This window comes from Zootoca vivipara, chromosome 13, assembly GCF_965207765.1.
Source record: "Zootoca vivipara chromosome 13, rZooViv2.hap1.1, whole genome shotgun sequence".
NCBI lineage: Eukaryota > Metazoa > Chordata > Lepidosauria > Squamata > Lacertidae > Zootoca > Zootoca vivipara.
The window spans coordinates 34,497,466-34,516,343 of record NC_142596.1 but is presented as its reverse complement, the minus strand read 5'-3'; the positions used below and the strand labels follow the sequence as shown (position 1 = coordinate 34,516,343).

Below are 18,878 nucleotides of genomic sequence, written 5' to 3'. Positions count from 1 at the left end.
ATTTAATCCTAAGACTTCCTGGCTCACACTGAGTGCTGGCAGGAAGTTACCCTTGGCTCCATTTCTATTACCAAAAGACCAACCCAATTCGCCCCACTATTGATGCGGAATATCCCTTCCTCACAAGTTTGCCAGCTTACTGAGAATATTAACACTCACTCCCCCCCCCCCAAGTTTGCCTCTACCTCATTTTCTTTCAGTAGTAGAAATGCAGAAAACCAAGGAGGGCCCAACCCTCTTAACTATTGAAGTTGCGTGTTTAGGAAACTGTAGTGGCCCCCAATATGGCTACATTTAATGGTGTTGCAAATTTAACTCCTCCCCATCTCCCGACCACCCGGATAATGTTACTCGTTTTCGTCTTTCTTCTCCGCACCCTAGAAGTCGCACACCACCACCAAATTACAACAGCTTACCTTTTTCAGTCTCTTAAAAGTGAACTCCTCTCACGCGCAACATGCCCCAGGCCGCGCCGCCCTTCGAGTCGCGTCGCCCGCCGCCACCTCCAGCAGCCCCCTTACGAAGAGACTCCCTCCCCCCTTAAAGGTGGCAAATTTCCCCTCTAAGAAGGTGGTCGGGGGAGGCCCGTCTAGCCCCACACCCCGCCCCAAGTCCTCGCGGGGCTGACTTGCCCGTGCCTCCTCCCACAAGGCGAGTCCGTGTTTGTGCCTGAAGCGCGAGAGGAAGGGGGGGGTGTCCCTCCTTCGCAGGGCTCTGCCCACAAACGGCGGCGATGGCCGCCTGCGGGTTTACAAAGCCCAGGCCAGAGGATTCAGCTCTTCCCGTTTCACCCCTTTCAAGAGGGGAGGCGCCCACCAACCGCCCCGGTGTCACCCCGCAACTCACCACACCAGGTCTCCGAGCCGCAGGTTCACAGGAACAGCAGCCGCAGCCGCAGCCATTTTCCTGACCCGGCCGGCACCGTCGCTGTTGCTGCTGCTGCCGCTACCACCACCACCACCTCCTCCTCCTCCTCTACAGCCGACGCCGCCACACCCCTCCTCAGGCTCCCCCTCCTTCCGCCCCTCAGCAGCCAGAATTGGCAGCGACGACTATCCCTACTGCTATTCCTCTTCCTTCTCGCTCTCTCTCTCTCCCCCTCTCCCCTCTGCCGCAGAGCCTACCGGGACACGGGCTGGCGCGCGCGCAGCACGCACTCCGTCGCCGCCGCCCCCTCCCTCCTCCTCCTCCTTTCCTCAACAGCAGCAGCAATACAAAGACCGACGGCAGGGGAGAGGAGAGATGGATGAAAAGTGCTGCCCTGTAGACCAGCGCGCTCTCTGATAGGCAGGCCCTTTGCATGTGACGAGGGAGAGCTCCGCGCGTGATCTTCCCCCCTCCCTCCCTCACCGCCGCCCTCCTCCTCCTTCTGCTCTGCTTGTCAAAAAGCTAAGAGCGCGAGCGCGTTCCGTTGGCGTCACGTGACGCGGGCCTCGGGGGTTCCCCTCCAACCCTGGCTTGTTGTTTTTCGTTCTCTCCGCCCTCTCCCCTTGCACGTGACTTGAGGGAGCGAGGAATTGGATCCGGTGGCGGCGGCGGCGGCGGCAGTTGCAGCAGCAGCGGCGGCGCTTGCGAGAAGGATTAGCTGCTGAGGCCGCGGCAACGCTTTGAGGTGGCCGGAGGGAAGGCGGAGAGGTGCCGTGAGGCGAGCTTGGAGCCGAAGAAATGGAGGCGCGCCGGTAAGCGTTGCTTTCGGGTAGAGGGCGGGAGAAGGGACAAACCTCCCCAGGCGCTCCAAAGCGCCTCCCTCGTTACCAGGGGCAACGGGGCCTTCCTTTCGCCACCTCGTCGGCTGGGAATAACCGACACCTTGTCTTTGAACCCTCACCCACCCCCCACCCCCGCGCCCGATTAACCCGGACTTAGAGATGAGCTTCGGCCTTCTCCTCTCTTTCCCCCTAATACATGATGCAGGCGAAATGTGCGCGTGGGTGGGCAGCCCTTGCAGAATGTTGGAAATTGACGTTTGTGCTTCTGCATTTATTTTGGATGCATGGATCGGTGCGGGGGAGGGGAATTGAATACCGCGAAGCCTGAACAAGGAAGAGGGGGAGGAATCTTTTCACAGCCTCTTAAACGCCACACCTGAAAACCCCTAGTGAGTTACATGAGTAGCTACTACCTGGGATGTCTGTAAACAAAACCTCCATGTGCTGTAGCAGTCTATGCCAGCGCTAGATGCTGTGGGTAAATAACGGTGGGGGGGGGGAGGACCAGGGTTCTGCTTTTGTGGGCTACCTGGAGAAGCTTTCTTGGCAGCTTTTGGATACTGGGACCGTTGGATCAGACTAGCAGTGGAGGGAACTTGTACACCTCCAGATGTTCTTGGGCTCTGAACTCTCATCATCCCTGAGGATTATCGGTCATGTTGCTGCAGCTGGTGGGAGTTGGACCTCAGATTTCCCCACTTTGGGGGTTAAGTAGATATGTCAAGATAGATCTTGTACCCTTGCTGCTGGTGTCTTAGACAACAGCACAATGGGGCTTCCCTATACAGTACTGAGACAGTGTACCTCTGAATACTAGGGGCAAGTCCAGAGGAAACAGCCAGGCATCTAACCTAACAGTGTGTGAGAGAGAATGTTGAAGCAGATGGACTTTGTTCAGATCCTGCAAGGCAATTAACCTATTTCTGTGTTCCAAATACTTTGCACTTGCATTAGGTACACTTCCTTAGTGTCCAGAGCACGCCACACATGTTATTTCAATCATCCTTTTAGTCATAAAACGTGAGCCAGTGATTTTATCTCTGCATTCCCAATTGTGAGGTTTGAAGGGTGGGTTGTTCAAAGGCCGCCTTCTAAGTTTATACGATTTAAACTTTGGACTTCCCAGCTTTGCTAAGCAGCACATCATGCCAACTTTTCTACCTTATTTTTGAGCTTGAGCTTAGCTTTGCTACAGTGAACTACACTATAAAGAAAAATTGGCCCGTTGTTGCCATGGGGACCAGAAGCATGCATTCCATTAACTCTCTGGAAACTGAAATAAGTTCTGTAAACAAAGGAATGCTATATGTGAATCCCTGGGCTACTTGGATCTCGCAGACCTAATCCTCTTATTGTGCCATTGCACTGACAGGAAAGTGGTTGGGTTTTGTTCTGACACTCAACGTGATGCTGTCAAGACAGAGCAGAACAGAGCGTAGTTGTTTGCATCCATGTGTCTCGAGAGACAATGGAATGTGTCTCCAGGGGTGAAGTCAAACCACTGGAGAGTCACAGCGCTTGCTGTGGCTGCAGAGACTTGTAACTCATAACAGCTGCCTCCTGCATTGTTTTTGCTGTGTTAGCGGCACTGAAGTGATCTCTCCGGGGTGCCAACCTGGGCAGTGTGTATGGGGTTTTTGGATTACCCAGACAACAAGAACCCACTCTTGGCCTTGCTGAGGGAAACATAGCAATACATTTGGCACCAGCTTGAGCTGCAGGAGTTGCTGGAAAGAGGCATACAAGACAACTGTCTTAGGGACCCCACTCCCGATTTGTGTAGGGTTTACTCCTTAGCCTTTTCTTCTCCCAAGGATGTCCCACAAGGCAGTGGATACAGATTTTTCCATGGTGTGTACTCCAAAAGCAACGGGTGGGGGAGTCATTTGAATGTGTAAGAGACCTTTGTAGCAGGTGCCCCCAAGGACATGACTCACACAAATTTATTCTCCAAAGCATGTTGTTTGTGTGCATCTCACTTTCTGTGTCATGGGGAAACAAAGTACTACCGTATGTTATTGCTGTACATTGAACAGTCAGTCATTCAGCGGCAACATCTCCAGTTGTAGATATTTTATTTAGGGACAGTTCCTCATCCAAGCTGCCGCAATTGGCTTTTTCTCTTAACACTATTTAGAGGACTTTCTGTCTGCCAGTTTTCACTCTAGAGAATGGATCATCTAATACTTTGTGTAATAATTTTGCTGATTATCTTCTATTGGCATGAAACATTTGCATCCACAATCTGTCAGAGCCCAAACCATGTCTATTGGTTACTGCCAATCCCCAAAAAGTAAGAATTGCTTTTTTGGGTTAAGAACAAATGTTTATGTAGCTTAGCACTCTGTTCTCAAATGTGCCCCGGTGAGTGCTCAGAGAGGGTGTAATGGTGACTAAGCTTTTATTGTTTGGTCTCTGTCAACTGGTAAGGACAAGCATGCTTTTTCTGAACATGGAGCTTCCATTTCTGCCTGTTGTGGCTAATATTTTTTGGCATGCGTGTTCTTTGAGTTTAATGCTTTTCATTTGTTTAGTAGCAATTACTACATTTCATGGCATCCAACTGTGTAATTGAGTTTTGTGTGGAAACATTATTTGCTTGGACGTTCAGAGATCTCATCCAGTTACAGCCTCCAGATGTTGCTGAACTACAGCTCCTATCAGCCCTGGCCATTGGCCATACATGCTAGGGCTGATGACACTTGTAGCTCAGCAACATCTGGAGGGCTAGAGTATCCCTACCTGAGTTACAGGATACAGTCATTAGTCAGTACAACACCAGACCTGCCAGACGGGCCTCATTTGAAACATAGTCCATGGAGGAACAAAAATTGTGTGTTCACCTGTGCTGTTTTTTTGTGGCTGGAACTTTCTGATTTTGTCTTTTAGGTAGAAATATGAAGATACGTCTTTGGAAAGAAGTTTCAGAGTACTATCTACACGCCACGGATCTGGATTCATTTGGGCCTGAATGCTAGCAGATCTGCATTTGTATTCAGCAGAAGACTGCAGCATATGTGTTCAGTGGTTTTTGCATTATGTCAGTTCCCAGTGTGGGAAATTCTCTGACGTGGGGTAACATAGCCCAAACTGACCTTTCCGGCCAAGGTCACAATGAAACTGATTCCATAAAAGTTGCTCTGTTCAGAAAGCTCTTTCTTTCTTTCCTTCACGTTTGGCTTGAAGCAGAGTTGTGCTGCATAAATTTCAAGGGCCACATGCTAACCTGCAGTGGTGTGGCTATGAGATGATTATTCTTTTCCTCTTATGAAAGCAGAGGTTGTTGCGTTGTTTTTCTTAAATCACAGGAATCTAGCATATCTATTAATTTCTGCATTTGGCATCCATCTGTGTGTGCGTGTTTTTCAGTGGTGATGCCCTCATGTATATACTAGTCCAGACTTTGGCCTAGACTGTTGGAAACCATGCCATGATAGCAACTACAACGTAAGTCTAGCCATGACGGAACCCCACAGGGTCCAGCTCACCTCTCTGTCTGGTCCACTGAGCACCACTTTACTGAAAAAGCCTCGCCGGGAGGACATCACAGGAACAGAGCACCCCCCGGAATCTGAACCTGCGGCTGCAGCAGTTCGCATTGCCCTCACCCTTTTTGAGCCAGATCACAAGCGCTGTCCAGAGTTCTTTTATCCAGAGCTGCTGAAGAATACACGAGGGAAGGGGAAAAGCAGTTCCACAGGAGAAAAAGTATGTGGACGTCTTATTCTTCTCTTGTTGCACATTCTTTAGTTGTGCATTTCAAAAAACCCCACAACAAAGCTTTGAGATCTCTTTAGGATGGTGGACACCTGGCTTGACAGCAGTACATGTGAAAAAGATCTAGGGGTCTTAGTAGACATGGGTAAGGAGTGTGATGCAGCAGCAAAAATAATAATAATACAATTCTAGGGTGCATCAACAGAAGTATAGTGTCCAGATCAAGGGAAGTAATAGTGCCACTCTATTCTGCCTTGGTCAGACCCCACTGGGAGTACTGTGTCTATCCATCCATCATTTTATTTTTCCATAGCCATTACCGTGCTCAAGGCGGCTTACAACATTGGGGGGGGGGAATCAAAATTGCAAATGTAATAAAACTAGGTATGACGAAGCAAACCATCAAAAAGTACACGGCCAAACTGAATAATTTCCACATAAATCATAAAATCTAAAAGAAAGATTAATATCAATAATGGCAACCCCCCCTCTCACCACCACAAACAATATCCCAGCCCAGTTTTGGGCACCACAGTTTAAGAAATATATTTACAAGCTGGAATGTGCGTTGAGGAGGGCAACTAAGATGATCAAGGCTCTGGAAACAAAGCCTTATGAGGAACAGTTGAGGGAGTTAGGTATGTTTAGCCCGGAGAAGAGGAGGAAAAAGAAAAAAACGTGGGTGCATAAAATTAAGCTGTCCAATTCATGTATCGTGAGTTGCCACATATTTTTATTTTTCATATTTTGAAATTAATATGAAAAAGGTAATAAGCTCTTATAATAACCAGGTATGTATTATATACACAATTATTTTAAGATTGCTGATCAAACTTAATTGTTTACTTAATTGTTGTAATCATAAGTCAGATGTAACGTGGCAGCCATCTTCAAATGTCCTTCCTTGGAGGTTTTTTAAACAGGTTGGATGGGCATATCTTACTGGGAAGATATCAGAAAACCTATAAGATATTGATGGATCTAATTACTTAAGCAAATCAAATATTCAAATGAGATAGGAATATAATTAATCAAATAAGATGGGAAGGAGAACTAGGATGGCTTATTTTAGACAAGCAATGGAATAAGATTTGGAGTTAGGTGCATAGTTCTTCACCAAGTTTATCAAGTACAAAGGCACAATATAAGTCATTTTTGAGATGGTATTTGACACCTGCAAGACTAAATAGGATATATTCAGTAAATCAATTTAAATGCTGGAAACGTACAGCGTGGAATGCACATTTGTTGCCTATGTGGTGGGCTTGCCTGAGTGCAGCTATCACTGACATAATTGGGACTATATTGAGGCCCACTCCAATGCTGCTTTTATTCAGTGTAATTTAAGATGAGATGAGGAATAGATTGAAACTACTGTTTATGTATTCTGTTGATAGCAGACAAGATACTGTGGGCTAGAAAATGGAAGAACCAAGAAGCTCAATTTGAGTGGGATTGGTTAATAACATGTCTGGATTTGGCAGAGTTAGTTTAAAAGAGGAAAGGAAGTTTTGTAGAAGGTTGATTTCTCTGGAAGAATAAACTTTTTACTTGAATTTTGAAACATAAAATATGGATATAGGAAGGCTTTTTTAAGGATGGCTGATGCTAATATTTGAGCTGGGACTTATCTATGGTCTTCAGATACGTTCTTGCAGCTAAACAATACTGAAAAGTTTGTTTACAATAATTATTTTTAGGGCGCATACTTGACAAATTTCTTGCCTTTGTGGCTGCTGGGTGTTGTTGTTTTTTAGTCTTTTAGACTGGAAGCCCAAGGGCAAGCTCTCCTGGTTTTGTCAATGTGATCTCCTACAAGCACGAACCAAGTCCCCACCTTTGCAACAAGCATGAATCTCCTGGCCCTTAGATAAAAGAGGCATCTCTGTGAAACAGTGTGACAACTGACTCAATTCTGATGTTGTTCACCTCCCTTTTTGCTTCCCCCCTACAGAAAAAAGACATTGCAGATCCCTTCAATGATGAGGAAAAGGAGAGGCATAAAGCAGAGGCGCTTGCCAGGAAGCTTGAAGAGAAATATGTATGTTTCTTCATTGTGGCTATGTACCAGAATGAAGCCGTGGTTTTGGCATTCTTCATAGAAATGTTGTCTTTAACACCAGGGTGATTCTTGTGTTTATATTCATGTTAGTAGTGTGTATACAACTAAGAACTGCTATGGTAATTACTATGGACTGGTGCCTGATAAAGTGATGTGTGCAGCACCAGTATTCAGGGAATATGAATGTTTAGGGTGAGATAAGGGATAATGACTAGTCGAAAGTTACCTAGTGACCTTCAGGCTGGTTTGTTTGGGCTGTGGGATATGGTAATTCAGGTCCAGGCTTCCACATCTGCCCCTGCCACCAGGAGGACGTTCTGCAAGTGGCAGATTTAGCAATGGAAGTGTATTTGATCAAAGCGGATCAAAGAGCTTCTATGAATGGTTGCAATTGGGGGGGGGGACAACCAATGGCTAAAATGTTTCTATTTGAAATAAAGTTAAATTGATATTTTAATCTACTCCTTGACAATACCTGATGGATGCTTAGTTTTATATGTTGCATTACAAATACTGTGTATGGTTGTTCTTGTTTTTATTTTGATTATATGTTTTGTGTTTTTATGTTATGATTTTATCCTGTGAACCGCCCTGAGACCTGTGGGTATAGGGCAGTATATAAATTTAATTAATAATAATAATAGCTTGCTTTCTTTGGAGCAATTATGGGTAACCATCAGCCTTTCTTGTTTCAGGGTGGAAAGAAGCGCAGGAGAGATCGTGTCCAGGACCTGATAGATATGGGATATGGATACGATGAATCCGATTCTTTCATTGATAATTCTGAAGCAGTGAGTAGCAGTGGAGGGTTCTGGTTCCCAACAATAAAGCAGGTGATGAAGCTGCCTGCCCTAGCAGCAGTGGGTGCTCCAGGTAGGGTGAACATCCAGGCCCCACCTGCACAGAGACCTGGTTTGGAGGCTGTGTTTCTGGGTTCCAGAGCTATGTTGTTTTTCCAGCCTGCACAGAGGCCCATAGCAGGCATTTGAGCCATTCCCTCAGTCATGTCCCTCTGCCACAAAGGCCAAAACTATTGCTTGTTACTTGTTACTGTCTAGAGCAGGCATGGGCAGATTTCAGGCTTGTTGAATCTTTTTTTTAAAAAAACTAGAATTCTGACATCCACCAACTAGAGCCAAGTACAAAACAGTGGCTTGGGAGGTGGATCAAGACTTTGGGTTGTAGCCATTGTTAGTCATACTCAGAGTAGACACATTGACATTAATGGACATGACCAAATTAGGTTTTTTCATTTCAATGGGTCTACTCTGCTTAGATGTCAGGATTAAGAAATAGACTTCTTTGACCAAACTTGTTTTCAATAGCAGACCAGGTCATTCCTTACATCAGGCATGGCCAAACTTGGCCCTCCAGCTGTTTTGGGACTACAACTCCCATCATCCCTAGCTAACAGGACCAGTGGTCAGGGATGATGGGAATTGTAGTCCCAAAACATCTGGAGGGCCAAGTTTGCCCATGCCTGCCTTACATGCACATATTCACATCTGGTTTTCCTTCAGACTTTCTTGATTTCACTGACCTAATTAGGAGACGGATTGGTAGAGCATATGCTTTGCATGCAGAATGCCCGAACTTCAGTCCCCCTTCCATCTCCAGGTAGGGCTGGTAGTGTTCTCTTGTCTGACAGTAAGAGCTGTTTGACAGTGGAACGGTCTCCCTGGAATGGGGGTGTGGACTCTCCTTCCTTGGAGGTTTTTAAGCAGAGTTTAGACAGCCATCTGTCATGATGCCTTAGCTGAGATTCCTACATTGCAGGGGGTTGAACTAGATGACCCTTGGGATACCTTCCAACTGATTCTGTGAAAGCCTGGAGAAGCACTACCAGTCAGTGTAGATGATACTGACCTAGATGGGCCAGTGAAATGACTTGGTGTAAGGCAGCATCTTATCTTCCTGTGATTTCTAGGTCATCTTCAAGTTCACGTGCCTTTTACTCTGTAGACTCTTTCGGTCTTAAATATTGCAATTGCTGGTGGAAATGAACTAAACAATTCACATTATTAAACAGTTGCCATTTGGAACCCCTCCCCAACCTACTGCAAATTGCCCAATGATTGGTAGATCTTCCCGCCCCTGCTCTAGAGGACCCTAGGACCTGGTGCATGCTTAGAGCTTTCCCCCTTTTCTTCCTAGAGTACAGTACTGGATTTTAGCATACATGCCTGAAGGTGGGGAAAGGGTTTGGAAGTGGGAGCTGTTGCACTCAAAAAAAAAACAGAGAAAAGCGGGGCACAAAGCCAGGCATCATAGGCAGGGCAGTTAATAAATGAGGGAAGAGAAGTAAAGCTGTTGCCAAAATGTATTACTGTAGAATATGATGGAGCTGTAAGAATCTGGTGTTTTTGCATGTCCAAAGTGACTTCAAGGCCAATTCACTGTAAAAGTGAACATGGTTTCATTGGAGTTCTTTCACACGTACACCCATTGGTTCTACAAGAATGCTGACTGATCTCTCCGCTTTGCCCCCAGTATGATGAGCTCGTTCCAGCATCTCTAACAACCAAGTATGGAGGCTTTTACATCAACTCTGGAACTCTACAGTTCCGGCAGGCTTCAGAGTCGGAGGATGACTTTATCAAAGAGAAAAAGAAGAAATCACCTAAGGTCTGGGAATAAGACGCTCTGGGTGCTTTCTTTCTTAAATAAAGCCTTCAATAAATTGTGTTTTTGTTGGCTGACAAAATGTGACTGCAGACGATGGGGTCAGTGGGTGGATGTATTACTTCCCATCTAATATTATGTTACCTGAAAGAAGCTCAAAGGCTGAAATTATGTGTGGACTTACTTACCCCAAGCAAAGCAGAAAATAAAAAAATAGTAGTTCAGAATAGAGGACATAAAGACCTTTAGTGCACTCTTGACAAATCAGGAAGTAGATGGTTTATAATTTACTCTGCTTGCAGTTCATACTGTAAGCAACAACAGAGTGCTCCCTTTAATGGAAGGTTGTAGTGACTGAGGTCACCTCATAGCTAGTAGGCTTTCCCTCCCTTTAAAAAGAAATGAAAGTGCTACCTGTGGTTTATAGTTCATGGGTAGGAGGAAATCAATGGATTTACATTAGTCATGTCCATTAATTTGTTCAGAGTGTTTCTCCTTGTCCTATCTGCAATGTACATTTAAAGCAATTTACCACTTTAAATAGTCATAGCTTCCCCCAAAGTAGCATGGGAATTGTTGTTTGTTAAGGGTGCTGAGAGAGCTACAGTTCCCAGAGTGGTTTAACAATCAATCCGTCTTTTCAGAGAACTTTGGGAATTAAAGCTCTGGAATAGGAATAGTGTTCTCCAAATGGCTTTCAGCACCCTTAACAGTTCATAGGATGTCTTGTGAGAAGCCATGGCTGTTTAAAGTGGTATCGTAGTGCTTTAAATGTATAGTGCAGATGGGGCCTTAGTTGGATCCAAATCACTAATTGCATTCTGTGGGTGACTTCATTGAATCTGGTAGCTGAAAGAGATGAGGAATCGTCTCTTAGTCTTTGCTTGACTCCAAGCTGTTGTTCTAGTAATAGGGGCCACCTGAGAAAGTGTTTTGCAGCCCTCTTTGGGCTTGGAGATGATCCTTAACAACCTTAGATCTTCCTTGCCCTCAGATATGCTTCATCTTTTCCTTTTTCCACCATGGAGATGTAATCACTTTTTAGCAAGCATGTTCATGAATGACCACATGCCTGAGCAGCACCTTTCTCTCTTTTCATAAAGGTGCTGCTCAGGCATGTAAAGCCATCCATGGACACTCTTGCTAGCAAGTGATTAAATCACTTAGTGTCTTTAATAGTGTCTTCTTAGGTGTTACATAATGACAATTGTTAAAATTATTTAATTCCCAGAAACGAAAATTAAAAGAAGGAGGTGAGAAGATGAAGAAAAAGAAGAAAGATGATTCTTATGAGAAAGAAAAGAAATCTAAAAAATCTAAGTTTCCCAAAACTGGGTAAGAGTCTGCTATTTGTATTAAAGGGCTTTCTTTTAATAGACGGGTATCATCTTTCTCCTAGATGGAACTTCTTTTGTGGATTTAAAAAACGAAACACTAGAAAAACCATTTTAAGCATTGGAGTGTGATATCTAAATTAGGCTCAAATCCCTCTTTTTGCCACTAATTTTCCAGATTTGTGTTAATCAAATCTGTGTCATAAACAAACCAGGAAGGTTGTGAGGGTGAGCAAGATAAGGATTATGAATTATTTTGCATGATGCAGAAATAAATGCTATAGATGATTTTAAAAATGAGTTAGCAAGAATTTATTTTGATTCAGAGCTTGTTCAGATGACCCAGCAGCGAAAAGGAGTCAAGTGACTGGTCGTAATTTCCTTGTGATAGAACAGTAAAATGAAAAATCATTCTAGAAGAAATGACTCTTAAGTTATTGACTTCCACAAATACACGTAATACGTTCACGCAAGTAACTTTATTTCGCCTGTCCTCTAAAATAGCACAATAAAATCTTCCTCTTACCAATTTGCAGTTAGGACAGAATGTGTCACCTTATATATGCTGCACTGCTTCAAGCATTGCTGAAGGTTGGAAAGTTTATATGATTTACTCACAGGCTGAAAGTCTCTGTGCACTTCCCTGCAAGTTCCATGGAACATAGTGTGACATCTGAAATAACACGTTTAGGATTCTACCATAACATTCAAATTAAAGTTCAGTGTTAGGGCACTGTTAGGTTGTAGGTGCTCAAATGGTTGGACACCTTACTTCCCTCATTTGTACCATGTTTCCTTTATAGTTTCACCGCCCTGAATGCAAGCAAGGAAAAGAAGAAGAAGAAATACTCTGGAGCCCCGAGTTACAAGGAAATGCTGAAGAAGTTTCAAAAGGAAAAGGAAGCTCAGAAGAAGCGGGACGACGAGCCAAAGCTTATTGTCCCTTCTCTGGCTGAAACTCCAACACCACGGGAAGTGGAAAGCCTGCCCGATCCACTCCTCTCTTTCTTTGGCCACAGCAGTGACAATGAGCTCCTTCAAGCTGCCTCAGCCATGGACTCTCTGACTGATCTTGATCTAGAACAGCTGTTCAATGAATCTCCAGAAGAAAGCCCTTTCCATGACATGGAAGATGGGAGTGACCCCCTTGGGATGGGTCTAGAGCAGGACATCAAGCAGCCTCTCTCCCTCCCCGAAGGACTTCCAGGGTCACTGGAGAAGCGCATTGAGGAACTGACACAGGTAACAGCAGATCAAGTGATGTCTCTTGCAGGGTAGACAATAGGTACAGTTCTTCAGGCTAGGAAGCAGCCTGTGCAGTCAAGAACGCTGGTCCATCTAGCCCAGTCTTGTCTTCACTTCCCGGCTGTGGCTTTGCAGAGTTTTAGGCAGGGATTTTTCTTTCCCTTACTTGGGGGTGCCAGGGATGAAAACTGACCTTTTGCATGCAAAGCATGTGATTACCCCTATGGTTGCAGCTTGCTTCCATGTTTTGAAGAGGTTCTTTATGGAAAGTCAGTTTGAAATATAGTGCACACAGGACAGCAGTCGAGGGCAGAAGGCTGTCAGATTCTTGCTGTGGTCTGATGTGAGGTGGCGTTATTCAGAGAAGTTGGGTTGTTAATGAGTGGCAACAGCCAAGCTGGCAGTCCTAGAGCCCAATTGAGCTGGGTGCTTAGGCAGTTGTTAGGTGTGTGTTCACATAGTGCTGTTCTGAGTTACTTATTGCATAGGTTTGTGGAGTAAGTGGTTGTACTGCTACACCTGTGGACTCTGGAGTACAGTTTGAGTTTAGGTGGAGAGAATAAATATTTGTATTATGGTTTCAATCTGTAGCAGAGCTACCTCTGTTCTAGATTAACTATGCATGTCTGAAAAGGTTAATGCACCTGATTCCAGTAATGAGATGTGGAATGATTTCCATAACTTTTTTTCCTTAGAAAAAAATCCTTAAAATGCATACGATCCAACTGTACCAAAAAACGTAATACAGTGGTGCCTCGCAAGACGAATTTAATTCGTTCCGCGAGTCAATTCGTTTTGCAAAAAAATTGTCTTGTGAATTGCGGTTTCCCATAGGAATGCATTGAAATTTCTTTTTTTGCCCATAGGAATGCATTAATTAAATTTCAATGCATTCCTATGGGAAACTGCAATTCGCAAGACGAATTTTTTGCAAAGCGAATTCGTCTTGCAAGTCACCATCAGATCGCAAGACGCATTCGTCTTGCGAAAAATTCATCTTGCAGGGCATTCGTCTTGCGAGGTACCACTGTAATGAATGGATACATTGCCAATCTAACTGTACAGTTTCAAAGTTATAATTACCGTAACTTTTTTCATATTGACTAAGAAGCATATAGTAAAAAAATTCTCTCATGCACATACCCATTATATTGATTTGTGACAGGGAGGTTGTTCGGGATGTGCATAAAATTAGAACCAAAAGTATTCATATTCCAGGCAATAGAAAAATTGCATCCTTTCCCATTTTTCCTCCCAAGAATGCAAAGGGCTTTTTGAGAAAAGGCGCTTTTTGGAATTATATTCCTCGTTGAACCAGAACCTGTTGCTTGAAAGGATGTTTGAGTATCGCTTTACAATAAAATCTAGATAATCAATTAAATGCAGGTGTTAAAACACAAATGGCAAAAAGGCAACCCAAGCAGAAAGATTCCATGGTGCTTCTGAAGACGTCCAGACTTTGGGGAACCTTCCAGAGCAGATGGGGGCTCAGGGGGTAGAGGTTAGGAGAAGGGGGAAGCTCCATTGCATTTGCTGGCATGATGTTGAATCTCTCCCTCGGATTTTGGCTGTGTTGTGGAAATGAATATTGGCTTCCAGAACTGCAGGAAGGAATCAATTCTGACTCATTTCAATGTTAATATTGCTGCAGCTTTCTACAGCTTTGGGCATTAACCTAGTTAGGAGGAATTGAAGCACCTTTCCTATGAGGAAATGCTATGGGGCTGTGACTTCTGTAGAATATACTGACTTCCTCCCCCGCCCTTTCCCCCCTTTCTTCTTACACCCTCCCCCCGGTTGGCCCTTTCCCTGCATCTCTGGTTATTAACTATTCTATGTTGGTCTTTTTGTGAACTCCAGGCTGCCAGGGTGGCTGAAGGAGAAGCCAAACACAAGTTCTTCAACCAAGAAATGAATAGCATATTGTTGGAGTAAGTCACTTTCCCAAATGCACCACCCGAACCCTATGAACTCAGAGAATGAAAGTGAGAGAATAGTGTCTGCATAAGGCAGAAGTAGGCAGAAGGTACTAGTAGTTCTCTGGGTGATTTTCAGTAGATTAGGAAGGGTTACTGTCTTCCAGCCATCAGCAATAGCAGCAACTATACGACTTCTTTGCTGCTGAAATCTGGCTGCCGAAATGAAAAATCCTTGGGGCATAACCAGGAATGGTCATGGCAAGGGCCAGGGGTGTTTTGCCTCATCTAGGACACATCCAATGGGGGCCAATTTGTGCCAATTCAAGGTGCTGGGTCTTAAGCTTCCAAAGCTCCGCTTGACCTCAAATACTTCAGAGAACTATTTCTACCATAGGTTTTGCTCCACATGTTCAGTCCTAATAGCTCAAGAGACTACTACCTGTATATAAAAATGAGTGGCAACAGCCAAGGAAATCTGCCCATAGTCCATGGAAACTCTTTTTCAGATTAGCTTTTGACTTCTACATAATACGTCCTTTAGACTTTTTCATTACTGTTTGCCACTGATTCACACACACCCCCTTGTATTATTCTTGTTTCATTTGTTTTTAATCTTTTACTTTCTTTATTTAGATTTTAAATTGAAGCTTTTTTAAAGGGCCTTTGCAATATTTTACTTTACCGTGTTTTACTTGGGCTCCCCTACTCTGCTGTCAAAAGGAGGGATTTGGATCAGAGCTAAATAGTTCTGCCTTTTTTTTTTTGTCCTCAGTATAGAGCTGCAAACTCGGGAGTTGAACAGCCAGGTCCGCTCAGGGGTGTATGCTCACCTGGCCTCCTTCCTGCCTTGCAACAAAGACACCCTGCTCAAACGTGCCCGCCGGCTTTACGCCTATGAACAGGTGAGTGGTCACGGAAATGCAGTGCTACTAGTCAGTGTAAGGTAATTCGCTCCTGAGGCCCACATGCAAGTGGCGGATTGGTTCAGAGGCAAAAGTGGGTGGACCAATAAATGTTTTAACTTTGTACACTAAGGCAGTTTTGTCGTCAACCCAAACAAGCAATCAGAGTTCAAGGGCATCCCCGTCAGGTAACAACAAGGAGGGGGTGTGGCCTAGGGAGAGTCCCAAGAGACAGTTGGGTTGTATTTGGCACCCAGGCCCCTGGTGTAAGTGATAGTGGTGTCAACCATGGAAAGAAATATCCCATGTCATAAACTGAATTTGTGAACATCTCTTTTTGGGCTCAGTGGCTGCTCATGGAGGAGGGAATATGTGTCTCTGAATTTCAATGCCTTCGCCATTTCTAATAAGGGATAAAAGCTTTCCACATGAGGGCTGCCTTAGATTTCCCTTTCTTTAACCTTGCAAAAAACTAATTCTTGTTGATGAAAAGGGAATTTTATTTATTAAAAGCTTTTTTATACCTCTTTTCCAAATATCCCGAAGTAATTCCTAACACATGAAAGAATGGAGCCATACAAAACACGCTATAAATTTCACAAAATCAAAGAGCTACAGGTTAAAACAGGAGGTGGCCCAGGCCAGCCAAATGCCCATCAGAAAAGAAGGGCCTTGCTACTCCACTGGAAATGTGATGAGGTAGCTTTCCAATCTTCTTTAGAAAGTAGGTTCTATAATTATAGAAAGTAGGTTCTATAATTTCTGAAAATATTTGGCTCCTAGCTCTTGCTGTCTGAACCAGCTCTAAATATTATTATTATTCATTTCATTTCTATACCGCTTTATATTTTTAAGGGAAAAAATCTCCAAGCGGTTTACATTAAAATGTCAAATAAAGGAATCCAGAAGAAAACATTACAGAAGAAAGTCAAATATAAAGTATAACTTTCAAAGCAACATAATTAACAAGAAGTTACATATGAAAGATGGATGATAAACTACATCTGAAGTCTAGACCTCATTTAGTGGTTAGGCTTAGATGAGTAAGTAGGGCTGCCCTTAAGGGTTGTGCAAAAGGAGTGCTTTCCTCTCAAAAACAATCTCACTGCCTATATGAGCACTACTTCGCATGAATGCTGGGTCAGAGTCCTTAACTCTTTGTTTTTCTGCAGGGAGGGCGGATGAAGGACCCTCTTCAGAAACTCAAGGAAGCCATTGGCAGGGCAATGCCAGAGCAGATGGCCAAATACCAGGAAGAGTGCCAAGCGCACACCCAGGCCAAGTTTGCGAAGTGTGTTTTCAACTCGTTTTTTGTTTTAGTCTCTGCATTCCACTCTGTGTACACCCAAAGCTTATACTAGTGGGGCGGGGGCATATTTTAGAAGTGGATCCAATTACCATTCTGCACCTCAGTGTCCCTCTTCTCTTCTCTCAGGATGTTAGAAGAGGAAAAGGACAAGGACCAGAGAGAACGGGTTTGTTCAGATGACGAGGAAGATGATGATAAAGGAGGAAAGCGGATCATGGGACCTCGGAAGAAGTTTCAGTGGATTGATGAAATCAGGTTGGCAAAGTGAGAGGGGACAAGACTGAATTTTAGAGCCTTGTTCCCTGGCTTCAGGGAAAATACACCTGTATTTCTGGGCATTACAGCTTTATATGTTGCTGGGTTGGTTTAAAGGTACGGGGGCTGCAGTTTTCACCTAGGTCTTAGTGTGCTTTGAATTTAAGACCCAGGGTGGGGTGTCTGGTATGAAGATGTCATCTGGCTTAAGCATTTTGGCCTTGGCATTCATCTTGAATTTGAAGCCCAAGATTGCTGCTAGATTTAGGACAGATCTGTTGTCTGGTTCATAGTTCAAATACGAAGGCTGAACTTATTAAGGCTGTGTTTAAAATAACCTTCCCAGACTGAATCAATTGACAGCAGTCTACACAAGCAGGGTTGGGGGACGGGGGGGGGGGGCAAAGAGTATGGTCTGGGTAACCAAGGTAAACTTCCTCCTCTAGGGATTTGCTCTGTCAGGCGGTGAAAATCAAGCTGGATGGGTATGACCGTGAAAAGAACAAGGCTCAGTCAATGGAGGATTATGTGAAGACTTTCCTGGATGCAGAAGTCAAGCCACTTTGGCCAAAGGGCTGGATGCAGTCCAGGTGAGAGGGAATAAGGCTGAAAGGTACTTTAGGCCCCATCTCTGACCCTATTGGCAATGCTGGCTCTGTCCCACAACATCCTGAGGGACACAGGTTCCTCAGCCCTGCTTTCCATGTAGAGAAGGCAAGCCCACAATAATGGTCATTTTGAATATCAGGAAATGGCAGTTCAGCCATTTTATTGATGCCTGTAGTTAGGGTTGTGCAATAAATTGCCTTACCCTTGAAATAACATTGTATTGAAATAACATTGTGATAAGTGTTTCAACAAGGCAATATACCCGTGAACAAAAGGTTGAAACTTGACAGCTTCCGAGCAGGTAGCCCATCCGAATGGATACTTTACAGATACACTGGTACCTCTGGTTGCGGACACGATCCGTTCCGGGGTGCCGTTCACACCCCAAAAAGTCCGCAACCAGAGTGGCGCTTCTGCGCATGCGCGAACCGCGATAGAGCACCTGCGTATGTGCAAACCGCGCAGAACCCAGAAGTAAACACTTCCGGGTTTGCCATGTTCTTAACCTGAAAAGACGCAACCTGAAGCGGACACAACATGAGGTATGACTGTACTTTGCAGGCTTTGTTTGCTCTCTCCCTCTTCCCTCCTAGAAGCCCTCCCACAAACTAGGAAACTCTTTCAGCTTCACTGGTATGTTTCTTGCTACTTTCCTCAGTGAGAAGGTAGTCATATCTCCCCTTGCTTTGTTCTCCCTCCCCTCTCTGAGAAATAAGGATAGAAGCCCTTAGCTGCAGCCAGTTTTAATCCCTAGCAAGCACACAAACCAACTCTTTCAGCAGAACTCCCTGCTCTCAAAACTCTGAGCTCAGCTAATTATGCAGAGCCAGCTAAGAATCCAGGAGCAATTCCCATGAAGATCCAGAGGAAAAGTAAACAGAGAATGTAAACAAAGAACTGGAAAGCACTTCTTCCTTTCTTCCCTCGCACCCACCCACGCTCCCTCACTAGTGAAAAAAAAAAGGGAGGAAGTGTGTTTATTTCCCCCCTAAATAGCTTTCCTCCATATTAAAAATGAAGGTTTATTTATTTATTTATTTATTTAAAGGACACAAAGTCTTTGCTTGCTTGCTTGCCCTCCCTCCCTTTGATAAAAAGGGAGAGATTGATGGGATGAGGGCTTTTGCGGGGGTGGGAGGCTTCTGTGTCAGGGGGAAATGGAGGGGAGAAGATTTAACTGGTTGCCTTCTGCTGA

The 18,878-nt window shown here is 44.5% G+C and overlaps 2 protein-coding genes across 36 annotated transcripts in view; one reads left to right on the top strand and one right to left on the bottom strand.

The window, feature by feature from the left end:
• The window catches only part of GLYR1 (glyoxylate reductase 1 homolog), a 41,158-nt gene extending 39,919 nt beyond the window's left edge, over positions 1-1,239 (bottom strand). For 27 of the 33 annotated variants that reach the window (XM_088656981.1, XM_088656982.1, XM_088656984.1 and 24 more), the window contains exon 1: positions 847-968. In XM_088656981.1, coding sequence (XP_088513107.1) covers positions 847-902 — 56 coding nt within the window. In that variant the 5' untranslated portion in view covers positions 903-968. Of the gene's footprint in view, positions 1-416; positions 660-846; positions 969-1,124 lie in introns of those variants that run through there. The other 6 variants (XM_088657001.1, XM_060282890.2, XM_035130865.3 and 3 more) reach the window with 6 other exon arrangements.
• Positions 1,240-1,498: 259 nt separating this feature from the next.
• Positions 1,499-18,878, top strand: part of UBN1 (ubinuclein 1) — a 29,844-nt gene continuing 12,464 nt past the window's right edge. For 2 of the 3 annotated variants that reach the window (XM_035130855.3, XM_088656980.1), the window contains exons 1-12: positions 1,499-1,679; positions 4,599-5,417; positions 7,381-7,467; positions 8,184-8,279; positions 9,979-10,113; positions 11,342-11,445; positions 12,248-12,686; positions 14,550-14,620; positions 15,381-15,510; positions 16,683-16,801; positions 16,946-17,074; positions 17,521-17,664. In XM_035130855.3, coding sequence (XP_034986746.1) covers positions 5,169-5,417; positions 7,381-7,467; positions 8,184-8,279; positions 9,979-10,113; positions 11,342-11,445; positions 12,248-12,686; positions 14,550-14,620; positions 15,381-15,510; positions 16,683-16,801; positions 16,946-17,074; positions 17,521-17,664 — 1,703 coding nt within the window. In that variant the 5' untranslated portion in view covers positions 1,499-1,679; positions 4,599-5,168. Of the gene's footprint in view, positions 2,099-4,598; positions 5,418-7,380; positions 7,468-8,183; positions 8,280-9,978; positions 10,114-11,341; positions 11,446-12,247; positions 12,687-14,549; positions 14,621-15,380; positions 15,511-16,682; positions 16,802-16,945; positions 17,075-17,520; positions 17,665-18,878 lie in introns of all 3 variants that reach the window. The other variant, XM_060282884.2, reaches the window with a different exon arrangement.